General features: G+C 39.5%; 1 protein-coding gene across 1 annotated transcript in view; it reads left to right on the forward strand.

The window, feature by feature from the left end:
* PHACTR1 (phosphatase and actin regulator 1) overlaps nt 1-19,762 on the forward strand; it is a 294,154-nt gene that overhangs the window by 210,922 nt on the left and 63,470 nt on the right. Inside the window, exons 5-6 of the mRNA XM_041475409.1 lie at nt 12,030-12,110; nt 18,788-18,967. Coding sequence (XP_041331343.1) covers nt 12,030-12,110; nt 18,788-18,967 — 261 coding nt within the window. The remainder of the gene's footprint in view (nt 1-12,029; nt 12,111-18,787; nt 18,968-19,762) is intronic.

The following is a 19,762-nucleotide window of genomic DNA, read 5'->3' on the forward strand; positions in this document are numbered from 1 at the left end:
TCTCTGTTAAAAAAAAAAAAAAACAAACAAACTACAGTCAGGTCACAACCCAACACTGGGCAGAATTTCAGATTTCAGGTTCACATTCCATTCCACTGTCACTTCACATACTGTATTGCCAGAAAGCAATTAATAATAATTAAGATTTGTCCAGCATGAAATACAGCACACACACTTGTACTTCCTAAAACTGAAAGAAAAAAAGTAAAAGAAGTCTTAGTATTCTTTGAAATTAATGAGTGAAAATTCCTGAAGCCTGTGTTGACAAAGGGTTCTAAGCCTGGATGCCATGCTAGCTAGTAAGCTACTTTTGCAACCAGCACTACACAGGCCATGAAACCTGAATCAATTTTTGTAATTTTAGATGTCAGTATGTTGAACTCTGTGTTACTTAACAGGTCTGATTTAATCATACAAGAAAAATCCCCTGACTTGCATGATAAGGAGATAAAATTCAGGTTTCTTTCAAAGGCAAATCAGCTGCCTTTGCACATTTCCTGACAATTAGATAATGGTATAGTTTTGTGTGTTGGGATAAAGGGTGTTTTCTCCTGACTCATTAAACACGTTTTAAAAATAAATATACTCCAGGGCAGGCATAGTAGATCAAACCAAAGTCCAAGGTAGTCCAGTATCTTTTCTTGCACTCAATGGTTGTGTTACATGCAAGAAGCAGGGTAAGCAACTATTTATCTGACTCCTGACTTAAGAAATCAGATTGCAGCACTCAGAAATTCATAAGCTAAAAGCTCCACCCACATCAAGTCGTGGGTTTATCCTTTGTGTTGTTGGAACCAAATTTAGCTTTAATGGATATCTCATGCAGACAATTCCACAACGAAAAAAGACATTGTGCACAAAAGCACTTCTTTTCAGTTGCACCCTGACCATTTTGTTGGGTGCTCATTGTCTCTGGCATTTCGTGAATGAGTCAATGACTCTTCGTGGCCTCTTGTGTTCCCAGTTGACTTCTGTCCTTGCTGTAGTATCTCTCTGTGCTGGTAATGGCCCCCACCTGCAGCAACAGGTCGTGACCACACTGCAGGAGAGCAGGAGCTCACAGCGCTGCCAAAGGCCACCTCACGCATTCAGAGAGCAAAAGCCCGTGTGCCGTGGGTTTCCTCTCGCCTCTGGGTCTGGAAGCATGCCAGGGCTGTGGGGATGCTTTGAAGGGCTATGCCAGGCCAAGAAAGCCCTGTCTGGTGTAGCTCCCAGCAGAGGATGTGTAGAATACGTGTGCTGATGTTTGTCCTGTTTTGTGCCTTGATTTTCCTCCAAGACAGCAGTCTGGTTTACACAGTGCGCCTAGATGATACTTACCATGTATTTTTGTGAATATCAGGGGAACCAGGACCTTGCTGTAAAAAAATAGATGACCAAAAAAAATGAGGTTCTGCTATTATTCTTTATTTCTCTGCAAACTCCATTCCTTTAGTCATTCTTTTTTTCATTTTTTTCATAACTTTTTTAGTTCTGATGCATCTCTTTGGAGATGGATACCCAAACTTGTGTTAGCGGTAGACTATAACACTAGCACAAAAGGGCTGTATATATTTCCTAGTAATTTCAGATTTCTGTTGCCTTTTTTTACTGCCCCAAGCATTAGGATGATGTTTTCAGATAATTCTCTGTGGAGTTGTCCAAGCACTATCTTCTGAGTGGGAATGACTAATATAGCTGTTAAGTGTGTAGAGTTAGGGCTGCCTTTTCCCAAATGTCTTTTTTGCTCATTTTTATCAATGTTGAATTTTGTCACATGTCATTTAGTATCATAAGAATTCTGGTAGCTCTTTGCAGTCAGCCTTAGTTTTGCAGTCAGCAAATTTTGTCATCTCCCTATGGTCAACCTTTCTTAACTGTGTTTTTGTGAAGGAGACAACAGGTAGTGCTACATCCCTCTGTTTATGTATGGTGCATTCCTTTTTGATTTCTACATGTTGCTATTCCACTAGAGGATAATCACATCTAATTATCTAATGCAATTTTAATTCTCCCAATGACCTTAACATAGAAATTTTGGAACTTTGAAGATGCTAACTTGGAACAAGCATCTTCATTCATTGACTTCAAACCTAGGATGATTCTTCTCTTATCTCTCTTCTGTTCTCGGTCTCCAGTTTCTAGCTTTATTCTACATAACTGTTCCTAGACTGGTGCATGGGAACAAGGCTTACTGGTCTGTGATTCCCAGATGACTTTCAGACTCTAAAGAATAGCAACCTTCTATTTGCCGTCTCCCACTTCTCTATCTTATCTAGATTACATGTCACACTTACTGTGTTCATATTTGATTTCCTGAGGAACTCAAGGGAGAAAACTGTCTGGTCTTGGCAGTTTGCTGCTCTCCATTTTATTGATTTCTTTTAAAAGTTCTCCAAATGACACTTCACTTAGAAAGACTTCTGCAGCTCCTTGTAAAGAAGAGTTTCATTTTGCAATTCTGCTGAAGCTCTTCAGGATTAGCACTGCTGTGAAAAATATTTGGCTTGTTTACCATGGCCTTTATCCTTCAGTACCATTGCTTATGACCTTAGATCATCTATGATTCTACCAATTTTCTGTTTGGTTTTCTACACAACGAACAGAAAAACTGTATTAGGCTCTGGAAAGCAGGAACACTTACACTGGAATATTAAGATGTGAGACTGACAATATTATCTACATTTATAACGTGATTACACTGTAAGAAATGTCCAGAGAATTAAAAATATCTCCTTCACTTCACTGTCCTTCTTGCCTATTATTTTTCAAATTTGCTTCTTGTATCAGTACTTCAGTTCAAAACTGTTACCATCTAAACATGTTTCATATCCTCATCTCTGTCTCCCCATCCCAGACAAGCATCAGAACTATGTTTTTGCACACACACACAAAAATCATTAAGGTAAAATAAGAGGAAAAAATGCCTTATTTTCTCAGATAACTTCAACATTTGCTGGAGAGGAGCATAAAACAATGTTATCATTGGTGGCTTTTTAAAAATGTCTCCTATTAAAATAATGGAATAATTCATGTAAAAAGCAGGAGGGTGCACGCCAAATTCTCATGAAGCTGTTCTGCATTCATGTTACTGTAACTGAAATCACAGTCTGGTCTCTTTTCAGTCTGTTGATTCCAGAGGACTGCTGTGTATAATGGAAAGTTTTTTTCCATCTGGGAATGTTATCTATTCACCCCAAAGAAGCAAAAAAAAGTCAGACCAAGACTCTGAATGTGTAAAACATGCAGAAATTGCATGGTGGGCCTTTACTGTAGCTTGAACTGTTATCAAGTACCAAGCCAGAAAGCAGACTGCACTATTTTGGGAGATAAGACGCTGACGTTAAAGACACTTGGGGGTTCTTTCAGCATTATGTACCAGCCAGCTAGTGCCATTGCACAAGCTGGAAATATCATCCAAATATAATTGCTGGATGGTGTGACAGCTGCAATTCAAGAATCTTCTTATTTTGGAGGAAGTGTTTGTTGCTTTGTGATTCAGTCATTCCTATAATCAAGCATTAAATGAATTATTTCCTGTTTGGCTCCTAACAGAGGTCTGTGTTGAAGGGTTGATGCCAGTTCATTTCAATAACAAATGCATTTTTAATTTGTGTGTGCTTAGTCAAGATTTTCTGTGTGTACAACAGTAGTGATGGTTTCTGAGAGGTATATGAAATATTCATAACATCTCTCTCAAAACTGTGCTAAACCAGCTTCAGATTTAAGTAGGTATTTCTTAGTCACAAGCTGTGCTTTGTCTTTATTTTTAGTAGGGGTACATGTGGACACAGATAAACAAGTCCCCATCTATTTTGCATGTCAGTTTGGGAGGCTACGGTGTACTAATTATTCCAGTGTAAGTGGAAAACTGTAATTTACTTCAACAGTGTTTGAGTCATGTGTGAATATATTTTAAATTATCTCAAATCCCTTTCTGGTGAAATAGGAGCATCCAGCAGAGAAGGCTTTTTCAGTGTGGCCAAAATAGGATGTTGTTAGGGAGTAAAACACTGGATTTACACATCTGTCTGGCAGTGGGTACCAGGCAATATATGTTTGTAAAGTTACAGCTGTAAGGTGAACTCAAGCTGTAAAACTACACAGCAGTTGGCTTTTGCTATAGAGTTGTGCTGCTTGTCTTACTGAGTACAGGTCTCTCTTCTGTCAGCAAGGTGATCCTCCCAGCTGGCAAATGAGGGGACCAAATACTGGCCAGTAGCTTGGTTGTGATCTCCAGGTGATCTGTCCAAGCATTCTTTCTGCCTTCTTATCATCAGCCTGCCACTGTTTTGGTTTTATCCTGAATTTTTTTCCCCATTTTTCTGTCCCAGGAAAGGTGACTCCTTCACCTTTGAAAGTTACTCTGGAAAATCCAGTTTCCTGACATCTGCTATACTTCTTTATGTAAACTGTGCTCTGTATTTTGTCATCCGTAAGTGTTTGATGAGGAGCAAATCCAAAAGCAGCAGCTTGTCCGGGTAGTTATAAGCCATGTGTAAACTCTGTCATGGAGAGAACTCTCCAGAGAGTCACAGGAGTCATTATCTTATTGAAGCAATGCCCACCATGTTTTTTGCTTTGAGGAAGGTCCCTTGAACTATTATGCTGCAGAATATTGCAATACCGCAAACAGGTATTTCTGCTGTTGCAGATGTCACTGCAGATCCCTTCTGCTGTATCATCATTCTGAGAACCACCTTCTCAGGGTGAAAGAAACACCTTGCAGATACTTCACCCAGCTCTTCACCCACTTGCTTTTAGCATAGCATTTGTCTGTTGTACGTACAGAAATCTGAGACTGCAAGGTACCTAAAGCAAGTTGAGTCACTTGTAAAAAGCAGCCATTCCTTGGGACATACAACTGCTTCTGATGCTGCCATGGTTTTTTTTCAGATGGCATCACTCATCCAGTTGCAAAGGTTTGACATGTAGAACTCATATTCTTAGTTTTTTTCATTGATACTACAAGCTGTGCATGTTGTTACACAGAAGCCTGTAGGAGAAACCATCATTTATGAAAATGTAAATGGATCTCCTACAATAAGGATCGCATCAGGTGCCTTTTGCTGGTGCTTAGGAAATAACCTCATTGCAGTAAGAACTGTGGTGGTGATCACTATGATCAATTATCTTTCGCCCAGCTATAGCTATATAGGGTGCTGGTAGCAGTGTGGACATAAGCAGGGGCTGTTCTAGCCTGCCAGGTTTCTTGCTTGGACAGAAGCTTTCTAATAAGCCAGTACCACCCCCTCACTACTGTTTTTGATGCCTAAATTAAGAAGTCTTTTGAGTGCTAGGTTATGGCTTTCTACTCTGCACTCCCACTGTATTTGCTGAGCAGGTGTACATTAAGATAGGCTATGTTACCTTGTTGCAAATTTCTTTAATTAAAATGCAGAATCTCCTTTTTCACTAAGCTGTGGAAAGCAATACCTGTTGCTGGCTCAGCTTTCTGGTTCTTGACCTAGTGCTACCTAGGAACTCATGAAAACACTGTGCAGCAATTCAGGCGGAAGAACAGAAGAAATGTATTTTCTTCATATTTCAGTATTCTGATCTGCTTTCTGAATTTCTCCCTAACTTCTCAAGTGTGACTAGAAAAGCAATTATGTATAAAAGGTATAAAAATGCCAGTCTTTCAAAAATCCTTTTGATAGATTATCACAGCTCGCTGAGACAGTGGAGTTCTGTTTATTAGCTGGGTAGCTGAGGGTAGTAACATTTTTCTCAAGGTGTCTACAATCTTGTTTTCTTTCCAAATCTGCTTTCTTAGGATTTTTTTTTTTTTTAACACACAGCTTTTGTTATGTTTGTCAAGATTTCTTGTTTTATCTCCTGCTTTCATGCCAGGCTCTCTCAGCTTGGCCTGTGAAATCCATTATGCTGGGTTTCTTTGGATCTAACTTGAAGTGTAGTTCTTTCCCTAGGAAGACACCTTCTTTTGATTGATTTTTTAAAGTCCTTCTGTATGAAAAAAATACATTAATCTGTTCTTGGATTAGGTTTCTAATTTCTTTGGTTCAAAATAATTAAGAACTATCATGGTAGAGTTGTTCAGATATAACTTCTCTGCCATTCCTTGTGTTTGCTGAATTTCTGGTTGCATGCTCTGAGTTGTGTTACTGTATTGTGATCTCACTTAGTGTAGTTTGCAGTATTTTGATTTGCTTCTGCAATTCTGTATTTGCAGATTTGACTTTGCATCCACTTACCTCCCAAGTCTGTTCTCTGGCAGTGTAGTAATGGTCAGTAAAAGTCTAGAATTTTCTTAAGGCTGCTTCCACTTCTTCCCCAGTTTTACTTTCTGTCTCAATCAGTAAGGAAGAGAAGATTGAATTTTTATCTGTAGTTACCAGGTGTGCCAACTGTTTCACCTCCTAAACTCTTCCAGTGAGTAACTAGGAATTTTAGATTTGATCCTGCACTCTCAAAGGAATGTGTATATTTTTACTGTGTTATTTCAAAGGCTTACCTGTCACAAATGAAGATTTATCATGTTCCCAGTCTAGTGCTCCTGACTGGAAAGGGACCATTGTCTTGAGCTGGTCTGAATTGGAGTGGAAGCAAGATGCCCTGACATCATCTTCTCTATGCTTTTACATAGTCACAATCTAAAATAAGTTCAGTTGTACTTGCAAGACTGGAAATGAAATAAAAATGAAATTAATTGGGGGGGGATGTTAATTTTTTTTTTTTTTGCCTCTTTTTCCTGTTATTCTATTTGCCTTGATTACAATAGCAAATTTTAAGTCTAGAAGGGTCATTTCCTAGCCTAGAGTGTTGGCCCATGGTCACAGAACAGGTGCTGTTTTGCTACTGATGTAGCAGGTGGCACGCCAAGTTGCTGCAGCTTGTCTGTACCTCACTTTTCCACTCCTGTAATGATGATCCAGGTCTGCTTGAAGAGTGTTTTGAGTTACTCGTTAGTGTCATCAGTGCTGGGGGATTTTTCTGTGTTATTAGATCGTCTCGTAGCACATGCCACAGAAGTTTTCCAAGTGATTCACATACTAAAGAGGTTTATTTGGTCAGCTGATTTGGAGACACTTTTCAAAATCAAGCTTAACCTTTTATACCAGCCTATTTTTCTCCTTCAAATGTTCACTTATTTCATAGAATGGGAGTGCTAGGCTACAGTCACAACAATGAATGTAATGGGCAGGCACACAAACAAAAAGAGGCTCCCAATCTTTTCTAGGTAGTAATCTGTCTGAATTAGGTTTTGTAGTTGGTATTTTTGCAGGAAAACCTAGGCTGATATTAGAGATGCTCAAAACTTCTGTAAGGAACTTTAAATCTCAAAGATTCAGAAACCTCTTGGAATATTTTCACTTTCCTCAGGCTTCAAGAGACCTATGCATGTTTGAAGCCAAGCAAAATTCATATTTAGCAATGAGCAGAGCAATGCAGTTATTTCAACCAAGCTATGATTTGGTATTGATCATACCCCAAGCTCACAGCAGCAGTGCTGAGTGTCATGCCACAGTTTTTAAAACAATCCTGAAATTAATGGAGCTAAGACTTGTATCTATAACAGTGCTTCTTTTCTTAAAACTACTCTCTTCAGTCTATTTTGATTTCAGGAGTATATTCAGCCCTATTTTTATACATCTTTATCTCAGCTACTCACCCTTAGCTTCCTTTACAGTCAGTGAAGGCTAACAGGCACTTCCAAGGTTCAGCTCTATCTTGTTTAGATTCTTACATTAGTCTGAGGTTAATCATGCCCAAGACTTGCTCTTAATATATGAGACCAGCTCAGAGGCAGAAGCGCACACCATAAAAATTTGTATCAGCTGAATCCTGCTCCATTTGATTGCCAAGAAACTCTACATAGTTGGGAAAATTCCAAGATGATGTAATATTTTAATACATAATCCATCACATTTGAAAATATTTTCTTCCTTATAAATCTAAAGAAAACATTGTTGGTTGTTTATCTAAACATTGTGCAAAGTAATTGGTTTGCTTGTTTCTAATTATTCAGATCTGAATTATTAGCAAAGCAGATTCCTATAATTGATGCACCAGAAAGCTTCTGCTCTCAGCTTCATCCTATAACAACCTTTGCTTTCTAATATCATCATTAAAATTATAGTGGCCTTTGAAAGGAAGAATTCATGCAAAACATCCCCCAGTGCTTTTTAAAACAAAAGCCAATGACAACCTCAGAAAAAAAAAGCAAGGTTAAGATCCAACTGGCCAGCACAGATTGGGGTTTAGTTTCAGTTGTCAGCTGAAAAGGGCAGGACTTGTTTATTTAGTCCACCCTTTGGTTAAGCAGCAACATGACAATTGCTGCAAAGGAGGACACTTTATCATTATCTTGTATAATAATATTTATTATTAATTTATTATTGCCTGATACAGATGCAGGTTGGAATAGTTCATCTGAGATGTTTTAGTCTTGGAGGGAAGGATGGGAGGACGGAAAGGCTGCGTGTCGTGGCTGCATAAATGCCGCTTTGGCTGGGTAATGGAGCAGCAGAAGCGCTTGGCTCAGAGGCAGCGCGGGGCTTCGCCTTCCCAGCTGGAGCAGCAGCCCACAAGCACTGCCATCACGAGCACAGCAGCCTGTTAAAGGGATAAAGACAAAACTGTGTTTGATTTCCAGAGTGGAGGGGCAGGAACTTCTCCTGACCCTGTCAAGGCTTTACTGATCTTAATGGGTCTGCCACAGAGAAAAACTCTGCTTGAACAGCAGAGGGGGGCTACTCCTGAGGGACGAGGTCAAAAATACCAGCTCAGAAACATTAATAAAAACATTTCCCACTGTTTCTTCATCAAAGCATCAAAGAAACAGCTTACTGCAGAGCACACTGGCAAAATCTGTTCGCTTTTACCATAAAATACACATAGGCTCATTTCTATAAACTAGTAACTGAGAGTTTCTTGTAGAGTGGATGAATTTGTTACAGTAACTAGTTTCTGGCATAAGTAGATCCCATAAAGAGGGCTTAATGCTTATTTCTAATCTCCTGGAAGGTTGTACAAATGAAAAAAAAAGAGGTTAATCACCAAGGAAAATCACTAATGAAGTAATACATCTTTTCTTAAATATTAATTATAATTCATTTTTTCCCCTCACAGAATTTGCACGGTTCTCATGAATCAAGGATTATTTCAAAGGTTTACACTTATCCACTGCTGTGTATGGATTCCTTCTCAGTGGAGAGTGAATGAATTTATTTTGTACCAGCTTTCTGCTTGAAAACAAAATCCTTCATAAAAGAACTGGCAATCTTAGTGAGAGAAATCCAGACCAAGTAAAGCATTTCATTGTTCAGGGTGTTAGACCCTAATGAGTTCTATGTCTAAGTGCTTATATTTTTTCCCATCTGATCAGCAGTAGCATAAGAGGTTATGCACAACACTTGTTCGGGAGGAAGATTTGTATTGAAGAAAGGCAGAATGTTCCACAGTTTTAGTATAACAGCTGTTATCATTCAGTGCTGCTCTTAGCCCAGCATGCCCTTCCTCTAAATATCTTATTAATTAAACTGGCTTAGTAGGAAAATAATTAATACTATAAGTCCTGTACCTACTTAGAAAGGATTTAGAAACTGAAAAAATTGGTTTTGTCTGAGCTTGAGCTCAAGGGTTGTGGGTTTTTTCATTCTTGAACACAGGCAGATTGCAATAGGGAATATCTGAGAAATTTATATACATAGTCTTCCAAATATATATATTCTATCTTTGAAATTCTACAACTGCAAAAAGTCCACTACTTTGAGAAGTCTTGATCACTACCGGAGGGTGTTCCTCAGCAGTTGGTTTGGAAGAGACACTCCTGCACTTCTAAATGTCCTGAAAGCCCTTTTTAGTGCCTGAGTCCCCAAAAGCCTTAATTCTAGTCTGCAAAATGACTGTGTTTCTTACCAGTACTATGATAATGAGGTGGGACCTCCTAGCCATGAAGTTGGTATTAATGCTGCTACCTTGCATAACCAGCTCTTGACTGGGCAGGAGGGTGAGACAGGGCACCCAGGTGGATGCCAGTGAATTTGTGTGCAAAATGTGGATCTGTTACTTAGCTATCTGTGTACAGATAGAGTACAGAAATAGAATTTGCCTGTGTCTTTGTTCTGTGTGCAGTGCTGCTGTCTATATGCAGAAACTGCTGCTTTGCTGCCAATTCACCCAGCTTGGTTTCCCACTGAAGAACAAGTTCAGTTTGCTGCTTATTCTAACGGAAAATTACACTTTTTGAGACCTATTGAAAAAGGTGCTGGGTGCCACCAAATTGTTCATTAAACTCAGTCAGAGTTTTAACAATTTCTTTAGTGGAAGAAGGCTCAGGAATTAGTTGGAGCTTGTTCTGTCTTTTCTTGGAAGGTCTGAGAGCAGCTATTCTTAAGGAGGAAGAGGAAAAAGCTTTAAATGCTGTGCCAGAACAAGACCCTTTCAGCATAAGGAAAAGACAGCTTGAGGAGCAGTCTGCAGTGTGACTCCAGAGTTTTATAGTTGGGCCTATCTTTTCAAAAGCATATTAGAAACTTAGAAATCAGTGTTTCATTGCAAGTCAGTTGAGGTGCCTAAAGCACTTCTTCAAATGGGTGTAAAGCACTCTAGAAATTGCTGTGGCTGTTAGGTTAACAACCTACAAAATCAAACTGCATCATGTAGCTGGTTAGTGGGTATGGGGTCTTGTGCTTCAGCAAAGGGACCTGCCTTTAATTCTCATCCACACTGAAGTTCAGAGAGTGTCTCTCCCTGGAGAGAGCAGGGTTTTTAACTAGCTTCTGTCTGTACATGTTGGTCATCTTTGTCCCAAAGAATACATGCTCAAAACTGATTTTAAAAACAGGGAAGCCTGTATTTATCCTGTGGAGAAAAGTGAAGCCAAGCTGGCCTTGTTCATATTAGCTGTAAGTATCTGGCAGCAAATAAGTTGCAATAAGCACGGTGTGCCAGTATAAGCATAGCTAATTCACCAGATATATGAGTCCCTGTGGGAAGAGTCAACACACAGCAGTACCAAGAAAGGTTGCAACTTCCTGTTTTCAGGGGAGAAGAGGGTGTTTCCAAGCCTCTTTTGCTTTAAATCTGCTTGGGGCAGGCTGAGGATGCTAAGTCCCAGTTCGTTTGTGTGTACGTGCATCAGTGCTGGGTCTGATGGAGGAGAGCATATGGCAGAAGCCATTTGCCCTTGACTGTGCCTCTTTTTTGGCAGGCACAGGCTTGTTTCTTACAGAGCATGGGTTCAGTCACAGCCACTCCTTCACATCACTTCTTGAGCCCCCGGCTTGCTGGCTTTCAGCTCTTTGCCTGTGTGTGTCCTTTGTGTGAAACTGTGTTTCAGTTAATTGGACATTGTTTTAATTACTACTGCACTAAAGAACATGTATTTTCTATCTGTCATTTTGCTGCCTCAGTGACCATGGTCTCCAAGCAGCCAATACAGAACTTGAGCTGTTCAGATATGGTGTAAATTGCGGTGGCTCTCTTCGAGTTTCCCTCCTTTGCATCTCTTTAGGGGAAACCACTCCTCCAGGGAAGAGAAGGCTCTGTTAAACAGCTCATTTTTTGCACTGTCTGAAAACACCATAACCTGCCCTCAATGGAACAAGTGGCAAAAAAGCCTTGGCTTTCATTCTTTTCCACAGTCTGGACCCAGTCCGTGGCCATGTTCTGTGGCCGCATCTTTCCTTGGTTTCAGCCTTTGTGTTGCCTTCTTTCTTAACTTTCCCTCTCCAGCTGCTTTACTTCTTTACTTATTACTTCCAATAATTTCTTTTTTCTCCCTTTGCTGTCTCTAATTCTCCATGGAAATCAGAAATGTTTGGTTTATGTGTCAAAATCAAGCAATGGCTGTGAAGACATGCCCTCAAATCAGTCAGTCTGCCACCATTTCTGTCAATAACAGCCACACTACAGTAGCAGACATTCTCTGGATTACCAGTAGCCTTTATTTCAAGATGCTGAACTGCCACTGACTTGAAGAGGAGAAAAAGCGTTTTTTAAATGTCTTTACAATGCATGGAGTCTTTTAAAACAATATTTTCCCTTCTTTTCTATTTCTGTTGATCCCTATCCTTTGCTTACAGCTCTGGAAAGAAAAATGTCAATGAGGCAAAGCAGAGAGGAGCTTATAAAACGAGGAGTGCTGAAAGAAATTTTTGATAAAGGTAAGTGTTCTTCTTTTCACAAAAGTAAATTGATATACCGTATGGTTTTATGGCCAGACATTACGTAATTGTAACATTAGGAACTGGGAATAGAGAGTTCTGAATTGCAAGACTGTGCAAAATAAGATCTCTAAACACTTCTGTTGACTTTGCCATGGTCTGGCCCTCTCTCTTGGATATATGCAGTAGTTACTTAGCAAATAAAAATGAAAACTAATCAGAAATATAAAGCAATAGAAATAAAAATCACAGCAATATACAGTAGTCACTGACTGCAAAAGAACAAAGCATCCAGGCTGTGGAGAAATGTAGTGGGTTTGTGCCTCTGTGTGTTGCCGTTGTCTGGTTGAGTCACTTTGGGATTAACTGTTGTGGAAAAGGGAAACATTTAAAGGTTTTGGATCCTGATGAGCACAGAACAATGTACTTTCCCTTGAAACAGCTCAATTCCTTTCAAAAGAGATAATTCCTTGTTCGGGATAATTAATTTGTTGAGTTTGTAATGTCTTGTTTATGCAAAATGCCATTGTTTTACAAACATCCTTGTTTTACACCGGTAACGCAATACATAGTTGACATCTGTTACATATATGTCAGTATTTGAGTGCATCTTGCATTTGTTTTGCTGCTTCCCTTGTCAATTACTAAGGCAATTAATTCAACAAATTATATAAAGACATAATAATGTTACTTCTTAATCACAATATAACTTATGCATATGCTTTAAAGCTTCCTTAATTTGAAGTCTAAAGGTTTTTTACAATAGCAGTACAAACTCTGGTAGAAATCAACAGAAATTAGAAATTTTCACAGATATTAGAACTATAACCTACTTCATAAATTCAGGAGCATTTAAATCTGCTACCTACTTTTTACTCTAGCTTATTAGGAATTTTAAAATTTACTAACCCAGGCTGCTATTTTTTTAAGTTAAAAACAAACAGCAGCAGAAATGTGCTTATCATTAAATGTTAGAGTTTCCACCAGTTATGTGTTGTAGTGTGCTCTCACGATGACCTGCTGGCTTATAGACCAACCTAGGTGCAACTTGAGAGTAAAAACACCTCATGTCAATAGGCTTGCCCTTCTCACTGCTTTGTGTTGTCCACATTTTTAGTGTGACTCAGATCGGACCCGCAGCCAGTGAGGTGTGGTCCAGGCTGTCACACCAAGTGAGCAGAGCTTCAGCCAGCTCAGAAGGCAGCATTCAGTCACACCTCTGTCCCAGGTGTGACCTCCTTCATCCCTGCCTCACATCCCACATGTAGCCACTCTCTGAACCATCCCTACATAAACCTAAAGGTCTCCCCAGGAAAAATCCTTTCTGTAAAGTCTGACTCCTCCTTCCATTTTGAAACTTGGGGAGATTCCTCTTCTGTTGCTACCAAAGCACTACAGGTTGTTTTTTTCTTTTGATCAAATAATGATGTCATTTATAAACTTCTGTGTCATCTTGTGAATCAGATTCTAAGTTGTCTGTAGGTATTTGAAAGAAAGAAATTAATTGCTCTTTATAATGATTTTTCACCTTTACAAAGCTGATATGAAAAGAAAGGGGCAGGGCAGAGAAGAAGGTGATAATACACAAGAATAGCAGCAGTACTCAAACAGCTATGATGATACAAGAATATGAAAAAGGCAAGATGTGTAGAGCAAAAGCATTACTTCCTTTAGTGGTGTAATAATCTGAGAGTAATTCTAATGAAGGATTTATTTCATTGACAACCTTAAGTGGAAGTTACATTTTCTTTGTAATTCCTGTTAGGTAACCTCTAATCCTTCAAGAAAACAACAGACCTTTAGCATTTCCTAGCAGAATGCTTTATTTGATTGTGGTAGCACCTTCCATGCCAAGAGGCATCTTGCACAGACAGTAGGTGTAAATCTCTTTGTCTCCCTTGCCTAAAAGGTAGGCAAAGCAGGCCTGTGAGTAATTTTGGCTTTTTCTTTCTTTAAAAACCCATACCAATCAAAGGAAACAGTGCAGACAGATGATCCAAGAAGAAGAATTTTTGTCTTGTGCTTAATGTTGGTTTTGTCATATCTTCTACATTGAAGAAAAGCATAATTAGCTGGTTTGTTTGCCTGCTGTTTAAAGTGATGCTCTGACCTGCTTGCTTCAGGATTTGCTGGCTTTTCAGAGGACTTTGTGTCACCCAGCAGGTGAAAATTATCAGAGTGCAGTAAGTCACAGTAGTCACACATAGGAGAGTCGCTGCAGTCCAGCTGCTATATTTGGAAAACAAGAAATGCTGTTATAATTTCAGTGATCCCCACACTTAAATTAGTCACCTGAAGCTGCTCCTGACTGAACTGCAGAGAGCTCTTTCCTTGCTAAGGGCCAAACTCGTGACAGAATCAGTTTCTGTTATCTTCCCTTTGCAGGGCTCTGTGACTTGAGTATTCTAAAAATGTAGGCAAAAGCTATAATTTTTTCCAATACTCTCTACTTTTGGAAAATAGTAAGTTGAAGAAGTATCTGATTAAGCTCCTGCTGTTCTTATAATTTGTGGGCAGATAGTCTTGAGAGGTTAAAAACACCTCTTCCACCTGCATCACAGAACATACCTCAACATTTGGAAGAACTCATATTTTTGCCATCGCTCCTACGCATAAGTACAGACCTTGATTTCCACATGAAGGTGTAACCGTCCCAAAAACATCTGTCATTAGAACTGCCCACTGTTTCATGCTGCTGGTTAAAGAAGCAAATCTACTTGTAGTATTTTGATACCTCTTCTTCTTTCTGAATGTAGATGAGATTGCCTGTAGTGAGAAATTTCTGAATATGAGTGTGAACCAATTACTTACTCCAAAGGCAATGGTGCAATGGTTCTTCAAGGAAACATGGGCAGTATTCATCTTTTATATTCTTGTATTTTAATATGCTCTATCTAATTAAAATTAGGGATTTAAACTTAAATTTCAGGTAACCTAAGTCCTGACAGGATGCAGACATGTTGCACTTATGCACTAAAGCAGATTTTTTGACAGTGTGTGAGGACAAAGAAGAAGTGGCTTTGGTAAAGCAGCAGGAAGGCATGGCAGCCACTGGAGAGACAGTTGTGCTGCAGTGAAATTGAAAAGTTTTGAACTCCTCCAGAAGTAGCCTGTCTCAAACTCCATGGGATCCCACAAAATCAGGGGTCTGCTTAGGTGCTGAAGTTGTGCAGGATTCCAGCTACTGTTCTAAGGTAGCCACCAAGGGCAGGGGCAGGTCTTGACCACATGCAAGAACACTCAATTTTCCATTCCCCACCCTTGGGATCATGGCAGAGAATGACAATGAATTTTACTCTGCCCTTCCTAGTCTTTATTATCAAGAATTTCTTGCTTGGACAGTCTAGTTGAAATCAGACAAATATTGAAGGAGATAACCCAATCCAAAAATTAACCCAAGATTTCAACTTGTCCGTTTCGACTTCCATAGCCAGTCTTCTGTAGAAGGAATGCATGGGCGTGGCACTTTTCAGGTATGCAAAAAGTTGCGTAGTCCAAGGTATTCAGAGTAAAAGACACAGTGAGAGGGTAGGCAGAGCTACAACAGAGGGACAAACAATAGGTCTGGTTTGTGTCAGTCGGTGTGATGCCCTGTGGCCTGCTTCGCACCAGGCAATGTCTTAGAAGTACCTGAGAGTAGAAGATGCAGGTGTGTTCAGGAGTACAAACCATGCTTAGAAGCCACAGGTTTTGAAGACATCATCTATGTATCTCTGGGCCTTCGTTCCATGCTGTTGTTTTCACAGGCTGAGGTGAATCAAAGTGTCTGGGCAGAGTCCTCTGCATAAGAGAGTTTCCTCTGAGGTCCTGTTTCTTCCATGACTTCAGGTGTGCAGAGTCTCCTGAGTAACAGAAGAGCAGCCTTCATGTGTTCTCTTGCTGCAGAGGTCAAGCTACTCCCTCATGGACCCATCCAGTTTCACACTCAGCTGGTGTTATTAAAGCTCATGGACTAAGGGGAACTCATTTTCCACTAAGTAGCACCAGACACTGAAAACAGCAAAGGATTTCGCAAGTCTGAGGACAAAAGATTACATGTGTTATCACTGTGCAGAGTTAACTTTAAACTCATAGCCAGTTCCTGAAAACAGATAAGTTCATCCATGTATATGTACTAATTGCATTACCAGGATTCTTTTCATTTGTATATCAGCCAACTGGAGTAGCTTTAATACTTTGAAAATAATAAGTAATTTGCCTTTTGTATCTGTTGTCAAGCATATCTCTGATGCAGGATTAATTCACACTGAGATGCTCTTTCCTCTACAAATTATTTTTTTTTCATCTGTGATCTGTTTTCTGTACTTGAGCAACTCTCCAGGTAGCTCTTCTTTAAGCAATACCTGATTTAGGGTGTATATTTCAGTTATGATTCTGTGCCATGTCTGATGATTTCATACAAATCCAAGGACAAGCTTTAGACTCTAAATCAAGATTAAAGATATTCAGATGTAGAATTAAAAACGGTTACGCTGTCAGTACAGAAAGATGCCATGCTTTAGTATTATGACAAAAGGTAAAAGCCAAAATTTTATCTTACATTTTACTTTTTTTGCAATTGTAAATCTTCATGGGTCATTCAAATGCTGTTTTTTTAAATCATGCTAATATATCCTGAGAAGTACATAGCACACTTAAGACAGTAGGATTTCAAGATGCTCAGCATATTGCAATAGGCATCTCACTTCATGAAGAATGTGTAGTCATCCCTCCAAAAAGCAAACATTACTGAGTTTGTCATGCATACTTTTCTCATAGTTACAGTCAAATTTAGTCTGAATTAATGCACTGAACTAATGAATATATTGCTGGACACAGTCACTGCCCTTCATTCAAGAAGCAGGTGCTCTACATAAGAAACAGTTGCACTCTCATGAAACCAGGTAACTGAGACAACATTAATCCTTATCCCAAACGTGTATAAGTGTGTGTCTTTATAAAAGGGAGACAAAGCCAGCACAGAGTACACAGCTAAGTCAAAAAATGTTCATCTTAAATACTGGCTGAATTGGTTTTTGATTTTTGCTGTCTGGGGAAGTAAACAGCTTTGAATAGAATGGCCACAGCAGTTAGAAAGGAGGCTGTGCTACAAACACTTGGCCCAAGCCTTTAGTTTTAATTCATGTTGCCACCTTTTAGCCAGCTCAGTTGATCTCTCAAAGCCATGGGTCAGGTTTCAGTCTAGTATGATGTGACTGCACTACCATAATAGCTCTCTGGGTCTCCAAAAAGCCTCCAACAAAACTAAGAAAGTCAAGACCTTGGTATTTATAATAATTTCAAAATAAACAGGAGACCATCTTCACTCACTGTAAAGAAGCTTTAAATGGCAGAAACATAATTCTGAATAGTTATCAGCTAATGTATTTTCAGACTTGTTAATTGCTGTATGCTAGCACCAAAATGAGACTTTTTTATCTTTTCAGTATTGTTTTCCAAAGTGATTTGTTAGCCCTGTGAGGGGAAAATGTGCACTCATTTGACCAAGGTACATCTCCACTCATTACATTGAGCAATAATATGGCTAATCAGTGGTGCCCAAAAATCTAAAAGCATATTCTGAAATCCTGAGTTTCATTTTTTGAAGTAATTTAAATGGTTATTAAAATCAAGTTCTGCATATTTGCCTGCTGGTTTTTAGTTTTACAGGTCACATTTCAGTTATATTTTCAGGCTTCCAATTGTGACCATAGAGGCTGAACACTTTGCTTTATAAAAGTCTAATTGTGATATCCATGTAGTCATTGCCTCCAGGTACCAGAGTGCTGTGCTTAACAAGTTCAGAGATAAAAATCATGCAGGTTGACACTATAGAGAATAATCTGAATCCTTTCTTCTGCTCTTTATTATTTCTAATGTGAAGTGGTATTTGATAGGAAAGAAAATGCCAGCTGCTGTCACAGAAATTTTGCTCAGATAGAGGAGATATTATTAGTAACTGTAAAAACAGGCTTTCTAAATGGAATCTGATATATCCAAGTATCAAGACCTTACATCAGGCAAATATAAAAATTATTCTCTTTCTTACATAAAATGTGGTTATTTGTATGTAAAATAGGGACATATCCTTGTGATTTTGCTTGTGTCCTTTATAGCATAAAAGTTGGTGTAGGGAAAGCTAATAATTCTTGTTAGTAATATTAAGATATTATATGCAGTATGTATTAATATTCTTTAGTTCCAGCCTACTATCATTCCTGACTTCCCAGATTCAACAGAGAGAGGGAAAACAGATATTTTTTGGCATTGGATGGGACTGCATGTCCGTGTGGGTTGAGGTTGGTCAGGAATCAACCAATTTAGACCACAGTTCATAATGACCATTCCGGGGTAGAGCAAAAGATCAATACAGGTATTTGACTTAAATTATTTGTTACCCCAGAGGTGCTACCACCATCACTGATATGCTCAGCCTTGGCCGGCAGTGGGTCCAGCTTGGAATTGGTTCCATCAGACATGGGGGAAGCTTCTGGCAGCTACTCACAGAAGTCATCCATGTAGACCCCATGCTATCCATACCTTTCCACATAAACCCAGTGTATGTGTATATAGAAGATCTCTGTCCAGGTTCTTCATTTGAAAACAATCTAATGGAAATAGATTTAATTTAAAATTCTGTCTGCATTTTATTTATGTCTCTTTTTTTTGCCATTCTTCTTTCCTCCGACTATGAACAGACGGGGAACTTTCCATACCAAATGAAGAAGGAGCTTTGGAGAATGGACAGCCTCTGGGCTCTGGGCTGAGCTCCAGCCAGGTGTCCCTGCCAGCCCTAGCAGAACTGGAGTCAGTCCCAGCATCTGTGGAACCCTGCTCATATGAGGTGCTCCCAACCACAGAGATCATGGATGGGACAGGTAACGTCTTCTTTATGTTATGGTGTAGATACTCTAAGCTGTTTGAAACAAGTTTTTGACTTCTAACATTTGGTGTTTAGCCCTGAGAAATCCTTGTCAAAATGAAGGTCTTCTGGTGTAGAAGGAAGTAACAGTGTAGAGATTGTCACTGAATGCTCCACGAGAAATTTTGACTGACATGATGTAGAAGTAACCTCTACTTCTAAGCAAGTAATCTCCCTCAGAGTGAGGCAAAACCCCTGCACTTTGTGAACATGTAAAAGTAGGTTTCCAGCTCCCTGTCTACATCTCAGATGTACCAATGAGCTCTAGAGCAGAGAGCTTACAACACTTTTGAACCCTGGGGTACAACATCATGCCCTCTACCTTCCACGTGGTGTTGTGTGGTGTCAGTAGCTAACACAATCAGCTGCCCTACCCTGGGTGAGGCTGACTGCTCTTCTTCCCCAGCCTGTGCAGAGAGACAGCAATGCTCTACATCTAGGTTAGCTTCTCTTTCTGCATCAGGTTGTGCTGCTGAGAGTTGTGGACAAAGGTCAAGTGAGGAAAAGTGAACAGTAGAAGTTGTCATCCATGATCTTGCGCAGCTATGCAGCCTTTTCGAAAGAGAGTAGGCCCTGTGAGGTGCTTTTTACTTTTTTCAGGGTAAGTTTACAGACCACCTGCTAACATATCTGGTCCTAGGCAAGCTGTGGTGGCAGACCATCCCAGACGTGACATTATAAAGCCTGATTTGTGTTCCAGATGTGGGAGTACATCTCAGCCTGACATGGGGGAGCTGGCTTCTGTCAGAAG

This window comes from Pyrgilauda ruficollis, unplaced genomic scaffold (genome assembly GCF_017590135.1).
Source record: "Pyrgilauda ruficollis isolate IOZ18807 unplaced genomic scaffold, ASM1759013v1 scaffold35, whole genome shotgun sequence".
NCBI lineage: Eukaryota > Metazoa > Chordata > Aves > Passeriformes > Passeridae > Pyrgilauda > Pyrgilauda ruficollis.